At 37.8% G+C, this 18,100-nt stretch overlaps 1 protein-coding gene across 3 annotated transcripts in view; it reads left to right on the top strand.

The window, feature by feature from the left end:
* The first annotated feature begins 8,610 nt into the window (after positions 1 to 8,610).
* The window catches only part of GEMIN2 (gem nuclear organelle associated protein 2), a 19,729-nt gene continuing 10,239 nt past the window's right edge, over positions 8,611 to 18,100 (top strand). Inside the window, exons 1-7 of one of the 3 annotated variants that reach the window (XM_007465793.1) lie at positions 8,611 to 8,840; positions 9,243 to 9,327; positions 10,718 to 10,807; positions 11,077 to 11,136; positions 13,769 to 13,882; positions 15,556 to 15,600; positions 16,749 to 16,817. In XM_007465793.1, the coding sequence (XP_007465855.1) occupies positions 8,638 to 8,840; positions 9,243 to 9,327; positions 10,718 to 10,807; positions 11,077 to 11,136; positions 13,769 to 13,882; positions 15,556 to 15,600; positions 16,749 to 16,817 (666 nt within the window). In that variant the 5' untranslated portion in view covers positions 8,611 to 8,637. The remainder of the gene's footprint in view (positions 8,841 to 9,242; positions 9,328 to 10,717; positions 10,808 to 11,076; positions 11,137 to 13,768; positions 13,883 to 15,555; positions 15,601 to 16,748; positions 16,818 to 18,100) is intronic. The other 2 variants (XM_007465795.1, XM_007465794.1) reach the window with 2 other exon arrangements.

Raw genomic sequence — 18,100 nt, 5'->3', positions numbered from 1 at the left:
ATTCTTTCACCTTTTATGATGTTTATATGGATACATTTACTTGATATGATTCTTAAGTGCACAAATGCTAGTGACAGTTGTGTATACAAAGACGATAAGAAGGAAATAATCTAGAAATTAAAATTCTTTGAGTTGCTCATTTATAAAACTAAAAATACAAATGTTTTGCAGCTAAGTAGCAAAGAAGATGGCTGTCCTCTCTTCAACAAAATGATGAGCCTTTAAAGGTTTCAAAAAATTCTACAAGTCTTGTGTTTTGATAATGCAACTGCAAAAAGAATCAGAAGCAACAATAAGCTAGTATGTAGTAGTGATGTATTTGGAATCTGCAGTCACTATTTACTCCAGACTCAGCATCATGGATAATGTGTAGGTAGTTGCATTTAGAGGACATTGCCCATTCTGGATATATCTTCAAAACCAGGAAAATATGGAATAAAAACTAGGGTTTTCTATGTTTAAATACTTACTTAAATGTCCAATAAAGTTGTTTTTCATTATCCCTTTACTCTTTTTTTATAACAGCTTTATTGAATATCCCTTTACTCTAATGTGTATAAATTATTCATGAGATGACTTAAAGATATAAAAATTAGAAAGGATCCATTGGACCCAGATGGTAAATGGTAAGACTAGTTTTTCAAATATACTGAAAGTTAAGAGGTTTTCATCTGAGGAAGAATAGAGAGAGAATGGAAAATTTCTTTTTTTTTTAAGTGAAGTAAAGTTGATTTACAATGTTATGTTAGTTTCTGGTTTGTTGTCAAGCAAAGTGATTCACATATATATATAATATATACAATATATACCATATATATGTATATGTATTCTTTTGATTAGGTCAGTCTGACCTAAGAAAAAATTGGTAAGATTTATGTCACAGAATGTTTTGCCTATGTTCTCTTCTAGGATTTTAATGGTGTCTTATATTTAAGTCTTGAAGCCATTTTGAGTTTATTTTTGTGTATGGTGTGAGGGTGTGTTCTAACTTCATTGATTTACATGCTGCTGTCCAGCCTTCCCAACACCACTTGCTTAAGAGACTGTCTTTTCCCCATTGTATAGTCTTGCCTCCTTTGTCAAAGATCAATTAACCATAGATGTGTGGGTTTATTTCTGGGCTCTCTATTCTGTTCCATTGATCCACATGTCTGTTTTTGTGCTAATACCACACTGTTTTTATTACTCTAGCTTTGTAGTATTGTCTGAAGTCTGAGAGGGTTATGCCTGCAGCTTTGTTCTTTTACCAGGATTGCTGGTCTCTTACAGTTCCATATAAATTTTAGAATTATTTGTTGTAGTTCTGTGGAAAATGTAATTGGTAATTTGATAGGTATTACATTAAATCTGTAGATTGCTTTAGGTAGTATGGCCATTTTAGAGAATGGAAAATTTATTGAGCTCCTGAGAAAGGAGTCAGACTATGAATTGTAAAAAGAGAGAACCTCCAATAACAGTATTTATTGGCTTTCTTTTTTTTTTAATTAATTAATTTATTTATTTGGCTGTGCCCGGTCTTAGTTGAGGCACACAGGATCTTAGTTGCCTTGTGTGGGATCTTTAGTTGCAGCATGTGGGATCTAGTTCCCTGACCAGGGATCGAACTGGAGCCCCCTAAATTGGGAGCGCAGAGTCTTAACCGTTGGACCACCAGGGAAGTTGCTTTACTGGCTTTCTAACTTAATTATAGACATCCCTGGACCAAGGCATTTTAGATCAATCTGTGAACCTGAAGGATTCTTGTTAAACATTTGCCAACATGCAACTGATTATAATTGTTTGCTTTCAGTTACACCACCTTGTGCAGGTCCTGGCACAAAATGATTGTTCCCTAAGTATTTTTGAATTGAGCATGAAAACCTAAACAATTATAAAACATTGGGTTTTTTTGTATTTTTTTGTTGTTTGTTTTTGTTTTTTTTTCGTGGTACTCGGGCCTCACTGTTGTGGCCTCTCCCGTTGCAGAGCACAGGCTCCGGACGCGCAGGCTCACCGGCCATGGCTCACGGGCCTAGCCGCTCCGCAGCATGTGGGATCTTCCCGGACCGGGGCACGAACCCGCGTTCCCTGCATCGGCAGGCGGACTCTCAACCACTGCGCCACCAGGGAAGCCCAAACATTGTTTTTAATCATCATCATTTTTATGTATTTGGATGGTAAAACTATAAAATCTGACATAAGTTCCCCCCCCGAAAAAGTCTTTTTTTTTAAAGCAAATACTCCTAAGATAATTACTTCTTCAAACCGGTATTCTTGAAAATGCCAGAGAATATTAAAAAGAGAGAGAGAGGGAGAGGTCCTGTGGTCAAATACCAGTTAAATTATGTAAAATAGGACTCTTGACTTGTCAAGAGTTTTAATGTGCTAATATTCATTGTGAATATTTAAGAGTGGCATTTGCGTACATTTCCCAAAGATATTTGACCTTGGAACTTTTTTTCAGGGACTATCTGGGGACAAGTATTCTAAACAACCTATGACTTTTTCTTCAGTCATTAATCATCTTAATCACTAGTTAATGTGTAACAGCCAGTATTTTCCTTCCTACTTTTCAATCCACAGATATTTCTAAACTGGAGATTCTAGTATTACACAGTCAGGTGAAGTATGATAATGCAAATTCCTTGGAATTTTATATGGTCAACACCAGATGGAGCTTTTGCCTCTACTTTTTGGTTTAATCCAGTTTCTGGTTTGGGTTTTGTTTGTTTGTTTGCTTTTCTTTTTGTCCCCGCCCAGGGACTGACCCCCCACCATGACAGTGAAAGTGCCAAATCCTAACCACTAGACCACCAGGGAATAAATAAAGCATTTGCAGTTTTTTCTAAGATGGATTCTCTTCCATTTGTTCAGATAGTGACATTATAAGGCACTAGCCAACTATTTTTGGACTACTCACTACAAAGAGTAATACTCAGCATCGGCAGTGTCAAGTCCATATATATGATGTCTGTCTGGTGTTGTAGTCTGCACACACAATGACTACAATCATATCAGGTATAATAATAGTAAATAAGACTAATACATTACACATAAATTCAACAACAACAACAACAACAACAACAACAAAAACCCAGTCAAAAAATGGGCGGAAGGGACTTCCCTGGTGGTGCAGTGGTTAAGAATCCGCCTGCCGGGCTTCCCTTGTGGCGCAGTAGTTGAGAGTCCACCTGCCGATGAAGGGGACACGGGTTCGTGCCCCGGTCCGGGAAGATCCCACATGCCGCGGAGCAACGAAGCCCATGCACCACAACGAAGAGCAGCCCCCGCTCGCCGCAACTAAAGAAAGCCCGCGCGCAGCAACGAAGACCCAACGCAGCCAAAAATAAATAATATAGGGACTTCCCTGGTGGTGCAGTGGTTAAGAATCCGCCTGCCGGGCTTCCCTTGTGGCGCAGTAGTTGAGAGTCCACCTGCCGATGAAGGGGACACGGGTTCGTGCCCCGGTCCGGGAAGATCCCACATGCCGCGGAGCAACGAAGCCCATGCACCACAACGAAGAGCAGCCCCCGCTCGCCGCAACTAAAGAAAGCCCGCGCGCAGCAACGAAGACCCAACGCAGCCAAAAATAAATAATATAGGGACTTCCCTGGTGGCGCAGATGTTAAGAATCCGCTTGCCAATGCAGGGGACACAGGTTCGAGCCCTGGTCCAGGAAGATCCCACATGCCGCGGAGCAACGAAGCCCATGCACCACAACTACTGAGCCTGTGCTCTAGAGCCCGCAAGCCACAACTACTGTGCCTGCGCGCCACAACTACTGAAGTCTGCATGCCTAGAGCCCGTGCTCCACAACATGAGAAGCCTGTGCACCGCAATGAAGAGTAGCCCCCACTCGCAGCAACTAGGGAAAGCCCGCGCGCAGCAACGAAGACCCAACACAGCGAAAAATAAAAATAAATAAAATAAATAAATTTAAAAAAAATTCTAGCTTTTGTTCAAACAGCAATTGCTTCTATTCCACAGAATTCCCCACCAGTATTATACTCCAATACGATTTCATTCTGCCACTCTGACCAACTCCAGAATTATTACTGAGTTCATTTAATTGAACTAAACAAATGAAATCCTATGATCTGCTCTCAAACCATTTATAGCTAAAGAAACAAATCACGGTTATCTACTAACAGTTTTTTCCTTTTCTTTTTATCTAATGTTTATTTGATTTGTAAAGAACATAAGAATTATTAAAACCATGTAGCAAAGAAGGGAATTCCTATTTTAAAAGGAAGGAGCTAGATTTGTATTTTTACTTTAAAAGAGGAGTAAAGTTTTGGGTTTTGTGTCCCATAACTAAACTAGACTTCACCTTAATTTTCTGGCATCAGTGAACTTTGTTGGATCTGGACTCCAAAGCCTAAGAACAGCATTCTCAGACAGAGATAAAGAGACTGACTCTGCTCATGCCCAGACGGTGTGACCTAAGACCAGGATCCCCTTGCGTCTAACTTAATTGCCTCTCTCTAATCTACAACCAGTGGGTCATAAAGCCTCTCATTTGTGCTGAGCTGTATCTTGTGGAGCATAGTAAGTTTCAGAGCAATGGTTCATAAGTCTGACCACCCAAGATAGAATCTCAGCTCCATCTACTTCCTACTTGTATGACCTGGGCATGGTTGTAACATTTTCTGAGCCAGTTTCTTCATCTGAAAATAAAGGTAACAATCATACTTACCACTTAGAATAATAATACATTGTGAGGATTGAATGTGATAATCTATATAAAACATTTGGCCCCATATAGCCCTAAGAAAGAATAAAGCAGCTTCTGAGAGCCTGAAATTGGCCTGGCTCTATCAGTTGGCCCCAGCTGTTGTTAGGAGCTGCCCAGGCACTCACAGCCAGGCCACATTATTCTTTTGTTGAACCTAAACCATATCACAGCACACCAACATCAGACAAGAACACTCAGGAACCCTGAAGGATCATGACCAAAACAAGATCACTCTGTAATCGTGTCTCTGAAGTCTGACAAAATCAAGAAGATTGTCGAAACCACAAAATGACTGAATACCTCCCTAACCTGGCTAATATGAGTGACTGCTGCTTCTTTACCAATTACACCATTAGCTTCCCTTCTTTCTTCTACTTTCTAGATGAGTGATTAAAATACCTAATCACAGAATTTGTCAAGTGTTCAGATGAGCTGGAGAGAACTGAGCTCCCAGGTGTCAGAGAAGCCAATCAAAGCAACAATGAGCCAAAATGAATGCAAAAGTGAAGCCCATAATCACTTACTGTGATTGCATAAGCAAGAGTCTAAACCTGGTGAAAGCACAGACTCTCCCTGTTCCATTACCCCCATGGAATGGCATGACTGGTTGAGGGTCATCTTACTGTTGAGGGGGTCCCAAAGAAAAGACTCCTGCAGATTTATGGAACTGGGGGTGGGGATGGGGGCAGCCTTAGGAGTGGAAAAGTACTGGGTACTGACCCAGAGAGGTGAAGTTTCCCATGAAGGAGACCTCCAAGTGGAAACACCTGAGCTACGAATGCAGCAGTGCATTAGAATGCCTGGCTAGGGAGGGCTGTTGTTGACTGCAATTCCCTTCAGAGACTGCAATGCATTGAATGGGAGCATCAAGTCTGGTGTGGAGAGGGCAGGTTTCCCTATGAAGCCTGCCAAGTAAAGCCTTTGTAATTGCGTATAGTCAGGCCTAAAAAAAAATCACACATAGGTTTTTAACCAGGAGCTGGACTCCTCAGAATTATCCCCATTTCCTGACAGCAGAGCTCCACTGTGCACAGATCACCTAATAAAGCCCAATGCTTACCACAGTGCCTGACACATAATAGAAAACTGATAAACATTAATTAGATGACTGAATTTATTAAAGTTCAAAGGCATAAAGAGGCAAGTTAAATTTTAGATTGTAGCCAAGACTACAGTCTAAAATTTAACTTTAGACTGACAAAGTATGGTAACGAGGAGAAATTCTAGGGTAGTAAATCTTAAAGAATAGGGAGGAAAAAGATTAAATGGATGGCCTAAGCTATGTTTCTCAGTTGGAATGCTTCTTAAAAATCTCAGTTTCCGGGCTTCCCTGGTGGCGCAGTGGTTGAGAGTCCGCCTGCCAATGCAGGGAACATGGGTTCGTATCCTAGTCTGAGAAGATCGCACATGCTGTGGAGCGGCTGGGCCCGTGAGCATGGCCGCTGAGCCTGCGCGTCTGGAGCCTGTGCTCCACAACAAGAGAGGCCGCGATAGAGAGAGGCCCGCGCACCGCGATGAAGAGTGGCCCCTGCTTGCCACAACTAGAGAAAGCCCTCACACAGAAACGAAGACCCAACACAGCAAAAATAAATAAATTAATTAATAAACTCCTACCCCCAACACCTTAAAAAATTTTTTTAAAAAAAAATATCAGTTTCAGAGTCCTATGACCAATAAACAGACTCAAACTCTGGAGGAAGAGAGTTATAGGACACAGGAGTCTGTATTTTAAATAATTCTTCCAGATAATTCTTACATACACTAACATTTGAAAATAACTGAGCTGCTCAAAGGGATATAAAATACAGGGACAAATTTTGCATTTAGCTCTGTAATTTTGACTTAGCAGATGCCATCATCATCAATAAACAGCCATTGAGCTCTCTTCTCATAACCTTCATACTACTCCTACAGCCAACCACCAATGTGAGAAACACTGAAACAGAAAAGTCTTTCCACTGTGAACTGAGAAGTGACTGGAAATCTTTGAAAACGGGGCACCAGAAGCAGTTTGGTATCTTAGGAATAGTTCTTCCTAGAAAGAGGCTAAATGAAATGGTTATTATAGTTTTAGGAGTTCAGCTTTCTAAAAATTAAGTTTTTTTCAGAATAACTTCATCAACCAAATATAGTTTCTTCTCAACTGTCCCATATCTCACTGAAACATTCAAAAATACTTAGGGCAATTTCCAATTTATAACCATATTTAAAATGTGTTCCAATGTTCATTCCTTAATTCTTTTAAGTCAGATTAGTTTTAAAGAGTAGAAAGTAACCCTTATAAATTTTTACTTTCCTCTCTCTTGAATGAATTTATTCCTGTGTATTTAAATTTTTAGCACCATTTCAGAATCACTGATGTACTTTATAACTCACATTTTCTTTTGAAAAGAAATTTTCTTAATATTTCCCAGGACAACCTTTGTTCCATTGTTATTCCTCCCCTTGTTCCCTTCATCCCTGTGTAGTTCTGCCATGCACTTATACATGGAGTCCAGTATTAAGAATTGTTCCCTCGTGATTGGTCTACTAGGTTCTTTTCTCCAGAAAAATGGGGATAAATTGCTAATAAGTTAGTTTCAAAAAAAAAAAAAGTATTTGTAGGAAAATCCAGAAATGACAGTTTACTTTTTCTAATTTGTTCCATTTGTTCTTAATCATTACCAAAACGTTTGGTGACAGTATTTCTCCATATTTCTTGCTAATAAGCTAGTTTCAAATACATATATATATATATTTGTAGGAAAGTCCAGAAATGACACACTGTTTACTTTTTCTAATTTGTTCTTGATCATTACCAAAACGTTTGGTGACAGGAGCATTTCTCCATTTTTCTTATAAGTTTGTTTCTCCCAAAATCAGTAAAATTTTTAACCAAATAATTTTCTAGTTTGACTGCACCCAAGCAGTTTCTTTCCAAGTCTCCCAATTGTTTAGTTACCATTCATAAGCACTAATTTTTTAGCTCTTAACCTAAGGACTGTCCTTAGTTTGTCTCCAACCTAGAAAGTTACATTCTGGTTTTGAAATCAATTGCTTGCAAGCTAAAGACAGTGCTTTAAGAAAAAGAAAAAAAAAGCCCTGAAAAACAAACAAACCTTAGAAAACAAGTCAATTGTATTCACTCACAGCTGGTTTAGAAAAACGGAGATATAGTACTGTGATTGTTTCTTGCAATTTGTGACCCAGCACAAGTTAACTTAATCCATTTCTGCCTTGTTTCCTCACTTGCAAAATGGAAACAAAGTACCCCCTCACAAGATTGGCTGTAAGATTAATAATGATAACTTCTAGGTGTTGGCATTAACTTTATTCTTTGCACTATCTAAGGAAAGAGATATTTCTGAAAAAGTGATGGCTACTCTAGTAGTAATATTCACTTCAGATAAATATAAAGTGATCTTTGGCGCAGCCAAGCACAAGAAATTCCTCTGGGAAATTAATTTTACATTCATTTGGCGTCAGATAAATCTGGATTGGAATTGGTTTTCCTTTTTCGGAGAAAGTTGCGATTGTAGTACTTAACCCCTCTTTCTGTCGATTTCCTCCCCTACAAAACCTGGATAATACCACTTACGTCAAAAGGTTGTAAAACTTAAATGAGGAAATGCATGTGATGCGTCTACCAGCGGTTTAAGAATTTAGAGCTCAATAAATGATAATCACAGTAACCTGGTCACTAATTTAAAAAACATTTAAAGTTCCCTCACTACTAGGGATGCATAAAAGTTAATAACCCTGTCTTAGAAGCGTATAGAGCGTAATACCCAGAAAAACTTCCGAACTACTTTTACTAGGAACCAGCCTCGCAGTCTTCATTACTCCACCGGAGCCTTAACCTTACGACAATCAGCAGATTCGCTCATGCGCAGTTACGCCCCCAAGCCCAGCCTCTTGCTCAACTCCGCGCCAAAGGTGACAACATGTGCGCCTGCGCTGTGACCCAGACCTGGCGCATGCGCTGGGTGGGACAGGCCGCATTGAAAACTATGGCGTGGGTACCGGCGGAATCTGCAGTGGAAGAGTTGATGCCCCGGCTGTTGCCAGTGGAGCCCTGCGACTTGACAGACAGTTTTGATCCCAACGTACCTCCGAGGACTCCCCAAGAATACCTAAGGCGGGTCCAGTGAGTGATTTGACCATGTGCGGGTGGGCTGGTTGTCCTTCCGACCCTGGGCACAGCGCCCAGTGCCCCGCTCGACCCTTAAGTGTAAAGCCCCACCTCTCTTCCCGTCCCCCATCCACTGTCCGAACAAGATTTCTTGATTACATCTTTGCGTGAGCGAGTTTCTATGAACTTAATTTTGTTAAACCTGATTACTTGTGACAATATAGGTGCTCTTAGATTTCTTCCACATGAGAAATCTTGCTTTCAGTCAACATAATTTCAGAAATACATTGTTTAGTACCTCGATTGCAATTCTGAACTTTTTTTCTGATTTTATAATGAACCATAGAAGTGGATCGCTTGTTTTACTACACATGAACAATAGTAATCACGTTTTTTGTACTTATTTCTTATTTGTAGGATCGAAGCAGCTCACTGTCCAGATGTTGTGGTAGCTCAAATTGACCCAAAGAAGTTGAAAAGGAAGCAAAGTGTGAATGTTTCTGTGAGTTTTATTACCCATCAGGGGATTTTTTTTCCCTCCCACAAATTAAAAGACCAAGGCTCTCCTATAGTGTCAGACAATATAAGTTACGATGTAGGTAAGATTTGACTACTCCGTACTAAGTTGTACTTTTCCCCCCAAACGGACAGCTGGCATTTACTGCCTCCAGAGAGGCTTTCAGTAACCCTGGCATTCGTGGAGATTTGCTCATAATACTTCAGGAACATGATCCAATCCTAAAGGAGTCTTTCAACAGGTTACTTATGCTATCCTTTATTTTTAAGGTACCTTTTTCCAGTTCATAATTATTATCAGGCTGATGTTTAATCTTAGTGTAGTTTGCATGTTTTGAATTTGACTGGGTTTTGTTTTTTAAAAATAGAAACCCAAATATCACACTTTTCTACCTACTTGCCCACTGTGAACCTTTTCATTCATTTATTTATCCAACACATATTTTACTAAACAACTATATTGTGCCAGGCACTGGGAATACAACAGAGGATGAGACAGAAAATGTCCCTGCCCTTGTAGAGTTTACATTCTCCTGAGGAAGACAGTAAAAAAAAAAAACAAATTAATTACATTATTGCGACCATTGTTGTGAAAAAAAGTAACATATAATGACCAATAAGTCACTGGGAGAACTACTTTAGATAGAGTAGCCACAGGTCTGTTTTAGGAGGTGCTATTTAACCAAAGGTGGAAGGAGAGCAGCAGTTTTTAAATTGTGATAATTCCTTTTTCTTTTATGTTCTAAGTAATTCCTTTATCTGATGTTTATAATCAGGAGGTTTAAATTCAGACACTATAATGTTTCATATAATTCCTTTTCAGAAGTTTTTAGTTGATGGAAGATGATATCTTGTATACCTGGCTTTTAAAAAGTGACCACATTAAGTTTTATTTCAAGGCAGTATTTGATCAGTTGTGACCTCTGTGCTGTTTTGGAAGGTAGAAGTAGCCCTTATAAAGTGAAGCATCTGAAATTATTTGAGTACATTCTGCTCATACCAAAATTCTTTATTTGGTTTATATCTCTCTTTGTTTCAAACTGTTTCGCTATTATATTCAGTAGAAAGGTAGGACTAGATTATATCTTCGAGTCTCATGTCATGTGGATTTCTCAGAAACTCCAACTATAAACCATTCCAGATTGCTCTTACTAAAGTGACTACATAAGAGTCTTTTCCTAATGTTTTGAACTCAGATGTAAATAGTAAAGTGAGTTGCCTCCTTTTTTACATCTGCAAAAAATACTGTCTTTCTTGTATCGTCTTATTTGCTTTATTATTCACTTTTTATCTTGATTCTGCTTTTACTTTGCAGAGGTATGAGATTCTAGTTATAACACTGACATTGATTCTAACATTTATGAACTGATCTCTAGCTTTCAGGATGCCAACCTGCTCCTGAAGGATATTCCCCCACTCTTCAGTGGCAACAGCAGCAAGTGGCACAGTTTTCAACTGTTCGGCAGGTAGGTGTACTTTAATCATTTAATCAAATTAAACGCCTCCCTCCCTCAGACTTATTTCTGTTCTTAGACTGTAGTTGGAAAAATTTGGGTTTCTAGTGTATAAAGATAAGAATATTCATGAATCAATTACCAAATTATTATAATCATTAGACATAATACAGTTGAACATATTTTCCAAGTTTTAGAATTGTTAGAATGTTGTGCAGCAATTGCTTTCTTTTGAGTTATCCATTCTCTGAAGATCATTTGTCTACCTTATCTTCCTTTAGAGTGTGAACAGACATAGAAGTCACTGGAAATCACAGCAGTTGGATAGTAATGTGACCATGGTATGTAAGTTTCTCTGTTTAGATTGTACAGTGTATAACTATTTAATATAGTCCATATTTACTTCCAGTTCTTAAAGATTCACTTGTTTAATCCATATTATTTTCATTCTCTCCCATCTATCATTAATAGTAACAGTTCCATTATCTTAGTAGCCTGAAAAGGATAGAGTCAGTAATGCAATTTATTTTTATGACAGTTTTAAGCTGCATCTTGAGAGACTTTGGATCGGTCTTTACAAGTTTTTAAAGGTTCTTCTAGACATTTGCTTTTTAGGAAATTGAATACATTTTCAGTATTTACAAAAAGATTGAATAAAGGCTTATTGAATTTACCTCATGAGGTAATGGTGCCAGTATCAGTGAGTGACATTTTAGTAAAGCTGGTCATGCTTACTGGAAAGTAGTATTTCTTACTTTATCATCCTAGATATAATTTTAAGCTTTTTAGTAAATATGCTATATGTGGACTACTGGATAAAAAAGGGTGTTGGGGAAGAGGTGGATACATTGTTCCAGGACAATCCTTTTTTTTTTTTTTTTTGCGGTACGCGGGCCTCTCACTGTTGTGGCCTCTCCCGTTGCGGAGCACAGGCTCCAGACGTGCAGGCCCAGCGGCCATGGCTCACGGGCCCAGCCGCTCTGCGGCATGTGGGATCTTCCCGGACTGGGGCACGAACCCGTGTCTCCTGCATCGGCAGGTGGACTCTGAACCACTGCGCCACCAGGGAAGCCCCAGGACAGTCCTTTTAACCTTTTAGGGAGTCTTATAGTTTTCCTGAGAATCAAATGAAAAGTATTTATTTTCAGAGGGAAAAAATGTACCTATGCATTACAATTTTGCTCACAGTTTCAGGTGGTTCATAGATTTCAGATTTTAGAAGCTTCTTCTAGGCAGTGCTTCCTGACATCTTTTACGTGATGACACATTGGGATAAATGGAGGAGGCTGCTCCCATAGCCTAAACTACCAGGTGAAAGCTAGGAGATTCAGTGTAACTTCTCTATATGCTTCTGTATACCAGTTGGAAGCTCTGCTCTAGGAAAAGTGTGGTAGACACTAACATCACTTGCCCAAGATCATTTAACTCATAAAAGGTATAACTGAAATTCAGACTGAACTTTGACTCTAAAGCCTTTCACTGTGCTGTGAGGCCTCCTAGTAAGAAGAGAGAGAGGGCAGTAGGTAGGTAGATAATATTTTTTCTTGCTCAGTCTAAGGACTTTTGGGTACATACTTACTAATTCAAAAAGAAGCTCATTAGTAACATTATGACAATATAATTTTGTCAAGAAAGAAATGACTGAACATAATTGATTCAATAAATGAAGATCATCCATCAAAACAGTAGACTATTACATAGCAATGACATATGTTCATCTTGGCGGATGTAAACATTATGTAAATAATAAAATGAATTTTTAAAGCATGCTCTGATAGCAACTATGTAAATATGAACATTGATTGATCAATTGATCCAATCATTTATTAAACACCCACAATATTTAATAATTAGGATTTTCAGTGCTACCTGAAGCAGAAACAGTCTCTGACCAGTGGACTAATGGGAAAAGATGAATTGTTCCAGGACAATGGGTTTTTATGTTTTAGGGGTCTCATATTCATTCTGAGAATCTAATGAAAGCTGTTTATCCTCGGGGTGGGGGAAAAACTGCACATATATGTAAAATAATTTGCAAGGTGATGTGCCCAAATAAACCCGTTGTTCTGTTAACTGAATCACTTTGCTGTACACCTGAAACTAACACAATATTGTAAGTTAACTATACTTAAATAAATAAATAAATAAACTTTTTAGGAAAAAGAATTTTTAATTGTTCTGTTAAGGTAGCCATATTGAACTGAATGTTCCTACTTTTTTTCATCTGACAATGTAGAATCAATCTACTCCTTTAATTGGACAGCCCTTTCAGTATGTGGAGTATGTACTCATGTCTCCTTCCATGGGATGAACATCCTTCATTCTTATAAGCATTCTTAGTGTATTTTTTTTTCCATACCAATTTCCATCTTTATCACCCTCCTTTGAACACATTCTTGCTTGTCAGTGTTCATTAAAGTATGATCCAAACTAAACATGTCCCATCTATGGTGTGACCACTTGGGTGCTGTATTGGTTTGCTAGGGCTGCCATAACAAAACACCACAGACTGGGTGGCTTAACAAACAGTAATTTATTTTCTCACTGCTTTGTGGGCTGGAAGTCTAAGATCAAGGTGTCAGTGGGTCTCTCTCAAGGCCTCTCTCTTTGGCTTGCAGGTGGCTGTCTCCTTGCTGTGCCCTCACGTGGTCTTCTGTATGCACGCCCATCCCTGATGTCTCTGTGTCCAGACTTCCTCTTCTTACAGGGACGCTGGCCAGATTGGCTTCGGACCCACCCTAACCACCTCATTTTAACTTAATCTCTGCTATAAAGGCCCAGTCTCCTAATAATCCTATTCTGAAGGTTAGGGCTTCAACATACAGATTTTGGGGGCACACGGTTCACTCCATAACAGGCACTATATCTGTGTTGGGGTGGTGGGAATATGGAGGAATCCTCACTTCTTTTTTCACTGCTCAGTATAAAAAAAAATACATAGAAGTAAGTAAGTTCTTTTTTCTTTTCTCTTAGCCAAAATCTGAAGATGAAGAAGGCTGGAAAAAATTTTGTCTGGGTGAGAGGTTATGTGCTGAAGGGGCTGTTGGACCAGCTGCAAGTGAAAGTCCTGGAATCGATTATGTACAAGTAGGTGATAATGTGGCTAAACAAACAAACAAAGGTCATAATTTTGGTTCATGATTTAGTATAAAGACTCAGCAAACTATAACCTGGGGCAAATCCAGTCTGTAGATTTTTTTTTTATAGTCATGAGCTAAACATAAAAACATGGTTTTTATGTTTTTAAAAGGCTGTTAAAAATAAATAAATAAATAATATGTGACTGAGACAGTGTGTACTGTACAAAGCCTAAAATACTTACTTTCTGGCTCTCTACAGAAAATATTTGCCAGTATTTTCTCTTAGTTTATTGTCTTTTTGACTTAAAAATTGGCAGCCTAGTTTCTAAAACAATGCATGTTTTAGCTGTTTAATAATTTTGTGAGTTAGGATTCTTTTTTTTTAATGATCAGACGTGGGTCAAACAATGAGTTATGAGTAGTCAGGGAAACAAAGGAAAACATATGACACAATTAGGTATTTAAAAATGCTTAGTAAATTGCATATTCTGGAGGTAAAATGCTGAGGGTATATTTAAATTTCACATGGCTTTATTTTAATCATAAATTATGTGGCCAGCTGCTTCTTGTCCTTCAGGATTCACCTGCCCTCAAGTTTGCAGATGTTCTTATGGAGCCCACTGCACACATCTGCATTACTGGTAACTCCCTATACTATGTTGTTCTGTTCTGTTGAATAGGTATTGATTGTTTTCTATGTGGTGCTACATTGTGTTTTTCCCACTTAAAATTAGTTTATCCCGCAAATGTAAAACCTCCAAAAATCACTAAAATAGACCAAGACCCCAGTTAAAAAAAAAAAGGCAATGGATATAAAGAGACATCTCACAAGAAGGAAATACAAATTGTTCTTATATGAGAAAATTCCCAAACTCACTTATAATAAAAATACTGCTTATAACTCCACTGAGTTGGCATTTTTCAGATAACATACTGGTAAAGAAAGTTTGACACACTGTGTTAACAAGGGCTGGGAAAACGGGCCCTCTTACACATGGTGGTGGGAGTGTAGACAGATTCAGATCTCTGAGGGAGCTAATTTAACACTATTTCTTATACAACATATGTTGTTTTGTATAATATCCCTAACATATGTTGCATTTCAAAATGTTTTAATTTGACAAAGAATTAATATGTATTTATTTAGCTTGTTATTACAAAATACATACAAGTGAAATATATACCACATGAAAGAACCATTTAAGGACACAAGAGTTTAATGCATGTCTTCTTAAGTTTCTCACAAGTCAGTACTGTTTTCATAATCAAGGCTCCCAACATTAAACTCCAAAGTACTTTTTAATTGAAGCAGATTAGGTTTGAAAGAACTCATTTCAGGAACTTAATTCCTGAAAATGTTAGCTTTAGCTAAAGATTTTAAAAGTGTGTACAACATATTAATATCATAGTATCATTTTTTTCAATTTCATGCTTTAACATCCTAATTACTAAAATAATTATTTTTAAATTTACATATTCAGATTTCAAGACATTATTTTCTTGGGCATTACCGACATAATAGTTCATGGAATGTTTTATTGTAATGGACAATGAAAGAATTTACTTTTATCTATTTTTTGTGTTTAAAAAAGTGTGTTGAGAAATTCACCAGTTTGAAAAAAATGCACCCCCTGCCTCTGTAATACCATTTAGTAAATTTCAGTCTCATTTTTCTTTCAGATTGGTTTTCCTCCCTTGCTTAGCATTGTTAGCAGAATGAATCAGGTAAAATCTAATAAGAATTTATGCATTCTTTTGTTTGCAATGTTTGTTAAGGTATTTGAATACATTTACTGAATATTTACAGCATGCAAGACCCTGTCCTAAACTCTTTAACAGTTCTTATTTAATCCTCACTACAACCCTATATGGGAAATTATTATTAATATCCATTTTTTAATAGAGGAGGAAACAAAATTGGAGATTAAGTTACTTGCAGGTGGTTTTTCAGCAAGTTTTAATGGCAACACTAGAATTCAATCCCAGGTTGATCTAATTTCAGAACTCATGCTCTTCATCATGGTGCTAAACTATTCACATGTATACATTTCAGTTATAAGTCTTAGATTCTGGGGTTTGAAATAAATACTAAGGTTAGATTGCTATTTCTAGTTCCAGATGTCCTACACACTTCATTAAGAATGAAATTTGAATTTCTTGGATCAAAAGGGGAGAAATATGGATTTTGGTTCTTCAGTCTTTCAGAACTAGGAACTCTGTTATCCATTTAAAGAGCAAATAAAAACTTTGTTTTGCATTCACATAGCATTGGGTACCCTTGGAAGATAACAGTCATACTCTGTTGTAAATCATATACTGGCTGACAGTTTTACTTACTTGATCATTTACATTAAGGTACTGTAGTAGTTATACTAAATTTGATGAGAGTGATTTTTGTTAAGTGTCCATCTATATTTGAATAAGCCCGTGAATATTTTCAACAGTTTGGTAATTCTATCTATATAGCTTAAAACTGATCTTTCTCTAGCTAACTTTGTCTTTAGATTTGTACTCTGATTTAATGAAAATAAGCTGAAGGTATTTATGCAAAGGTTTTTTTTAAGAGTATGTGGAATTTTTTTTTTAAGTAGTTCCGAACTAAATTAGTAGTTACAAACTAAATCCTAGGATTTAAACCAAGGTATTGATAATTGAAAGTATATAAGAATATTTGTCTACAAAGCCTCTTCTCACTGAGTGTGCCATCTAATCAAATTACTAAATAGAGTCACAGGTTTCTCTGGAATCGTAAAGAATGAGGCGATTTTAAACATAAGAGTTACTTTCTAACTGAACTTAATGAGACTCAGGTTGAACTTGTTAGTGTTGTATTACTAATACTGTTCTTTCATCTCTTTCCCCCCTTTTTCTAGGCAACAGTAACTAGTGTCTTGGAATATCTGAGTAATTGGTTTGGAGAAAGAGACTTTACTCCAGAATTGGTAGTACTGCATCTTTTTCTTTTCATAATGCAGACAAAATTCATATACTTATATATAAGATATGGCTTCACATTATTTATATATATGTATTACACATATACATACAACTATATGTGTAACGCAAGCAGTGGTTGTTTTCAGTAAAATAAGGAAATTACACTAGAATGTAAATCAACATACTACTTCCTTCATTGAGATAGTCTTGCATTGGGGAAAAAAAGTCAACTAAACAGTTGATTTATATCCTGGGAGAAGCTGCTTATCTTGTCACAGATCAGTAACAAACAGACTGGCCAGTCTGCAGACCCCATTTCAAATAGCACTGACCTAAAGAACTTTGAAATGCATTTTCTAAAATGGCTTTGAAATCCAGTTCACAAAAGAATATCAGAAATACCAATAATGGCAAATATATGTGCCAGGCATTGTTCTAAGGATTTTATATATAACAACTCCTTGAATCCTTTGATAACCTATGAACTGTTATTTCCATTTTACAGATGAGGAAACTGGAGCACATGGGAATTCAGTAACTTGCTTGAGGTCACACAGATTATAACTGGCAGAACTGAGACTCATGCCCTGGCAGTCAGGCTATACTCTCAACAACTGTGCTGTATTACCCCTCTATTTTATTGCTTTACACTCACAGCTTACTTTTCACCTTCAAAATTGGGTAAATTTGGTAGACATTATATAAATGAATTACCCACTTAATCCTCTAATAAGAAATTTTATCATCCTTTGGAGTTGTAATTTAAAAAACAAATATTTTTCACAATTGAGGATATTTGCAAAAGAGTGTATCTGAGGCTCCAAAACTTCCTGTCAAAATAGATGATATAATCTTTGCCCTCCAGAAGCTTATAGTCTTCTGGGAGAGACAGATAAAGCAACATTACAGTACAGTGTATAAGTTTCCCAGCCTGCCATTCAGCCAGGTGGCTTAGATAAGTCTCTTCCATAAGTGTAATGATTATATTCTTTATCACTGGGTTTTCATTTTTTATTTTTATATTTTCATTCTTTTAAATCTCTACCATATAACATGTAATTTTTTTTTCCTTTGGCGGTATGCGGGCCTCTCGCTGTTGTGGCCTCTCCCGTCGCGGAGCACAGGCTCCGGACGCGCAGGCTCGGCGGCCATGGCTCACGGGCCCAGCCGCTCCGCGGCATGTGGGATCTTCCCAGACCAGGGCACGGGGGCTTCCCTGGTGGCGCAGTGGTTGGGAGTCCGCTTGCCGATGCAGGGGACGCGGGTTCGTGTCCCGGTCCGGGGGGAT

Source organism: Lipotes vexillifer, unplaced genomic scaffold, assembly GCF_000442215.2.
Source record: "Lipotes vexillifer unplaced genomic scaffold, Lipotes_vexillifer_v1.1 scaffold7, whole genome shotgun sequence".
NCBI classification, from domain to species: domain Eukaryota; kingdom Metazoa; phylum Chordata; class Mammalia; order Artiodactyla; family Lipotidae; genus Lipotes; species Lipotes vexillifer.
This window is presented reverse-complemented; position numbering and strand designations above follow the sequence as displayed.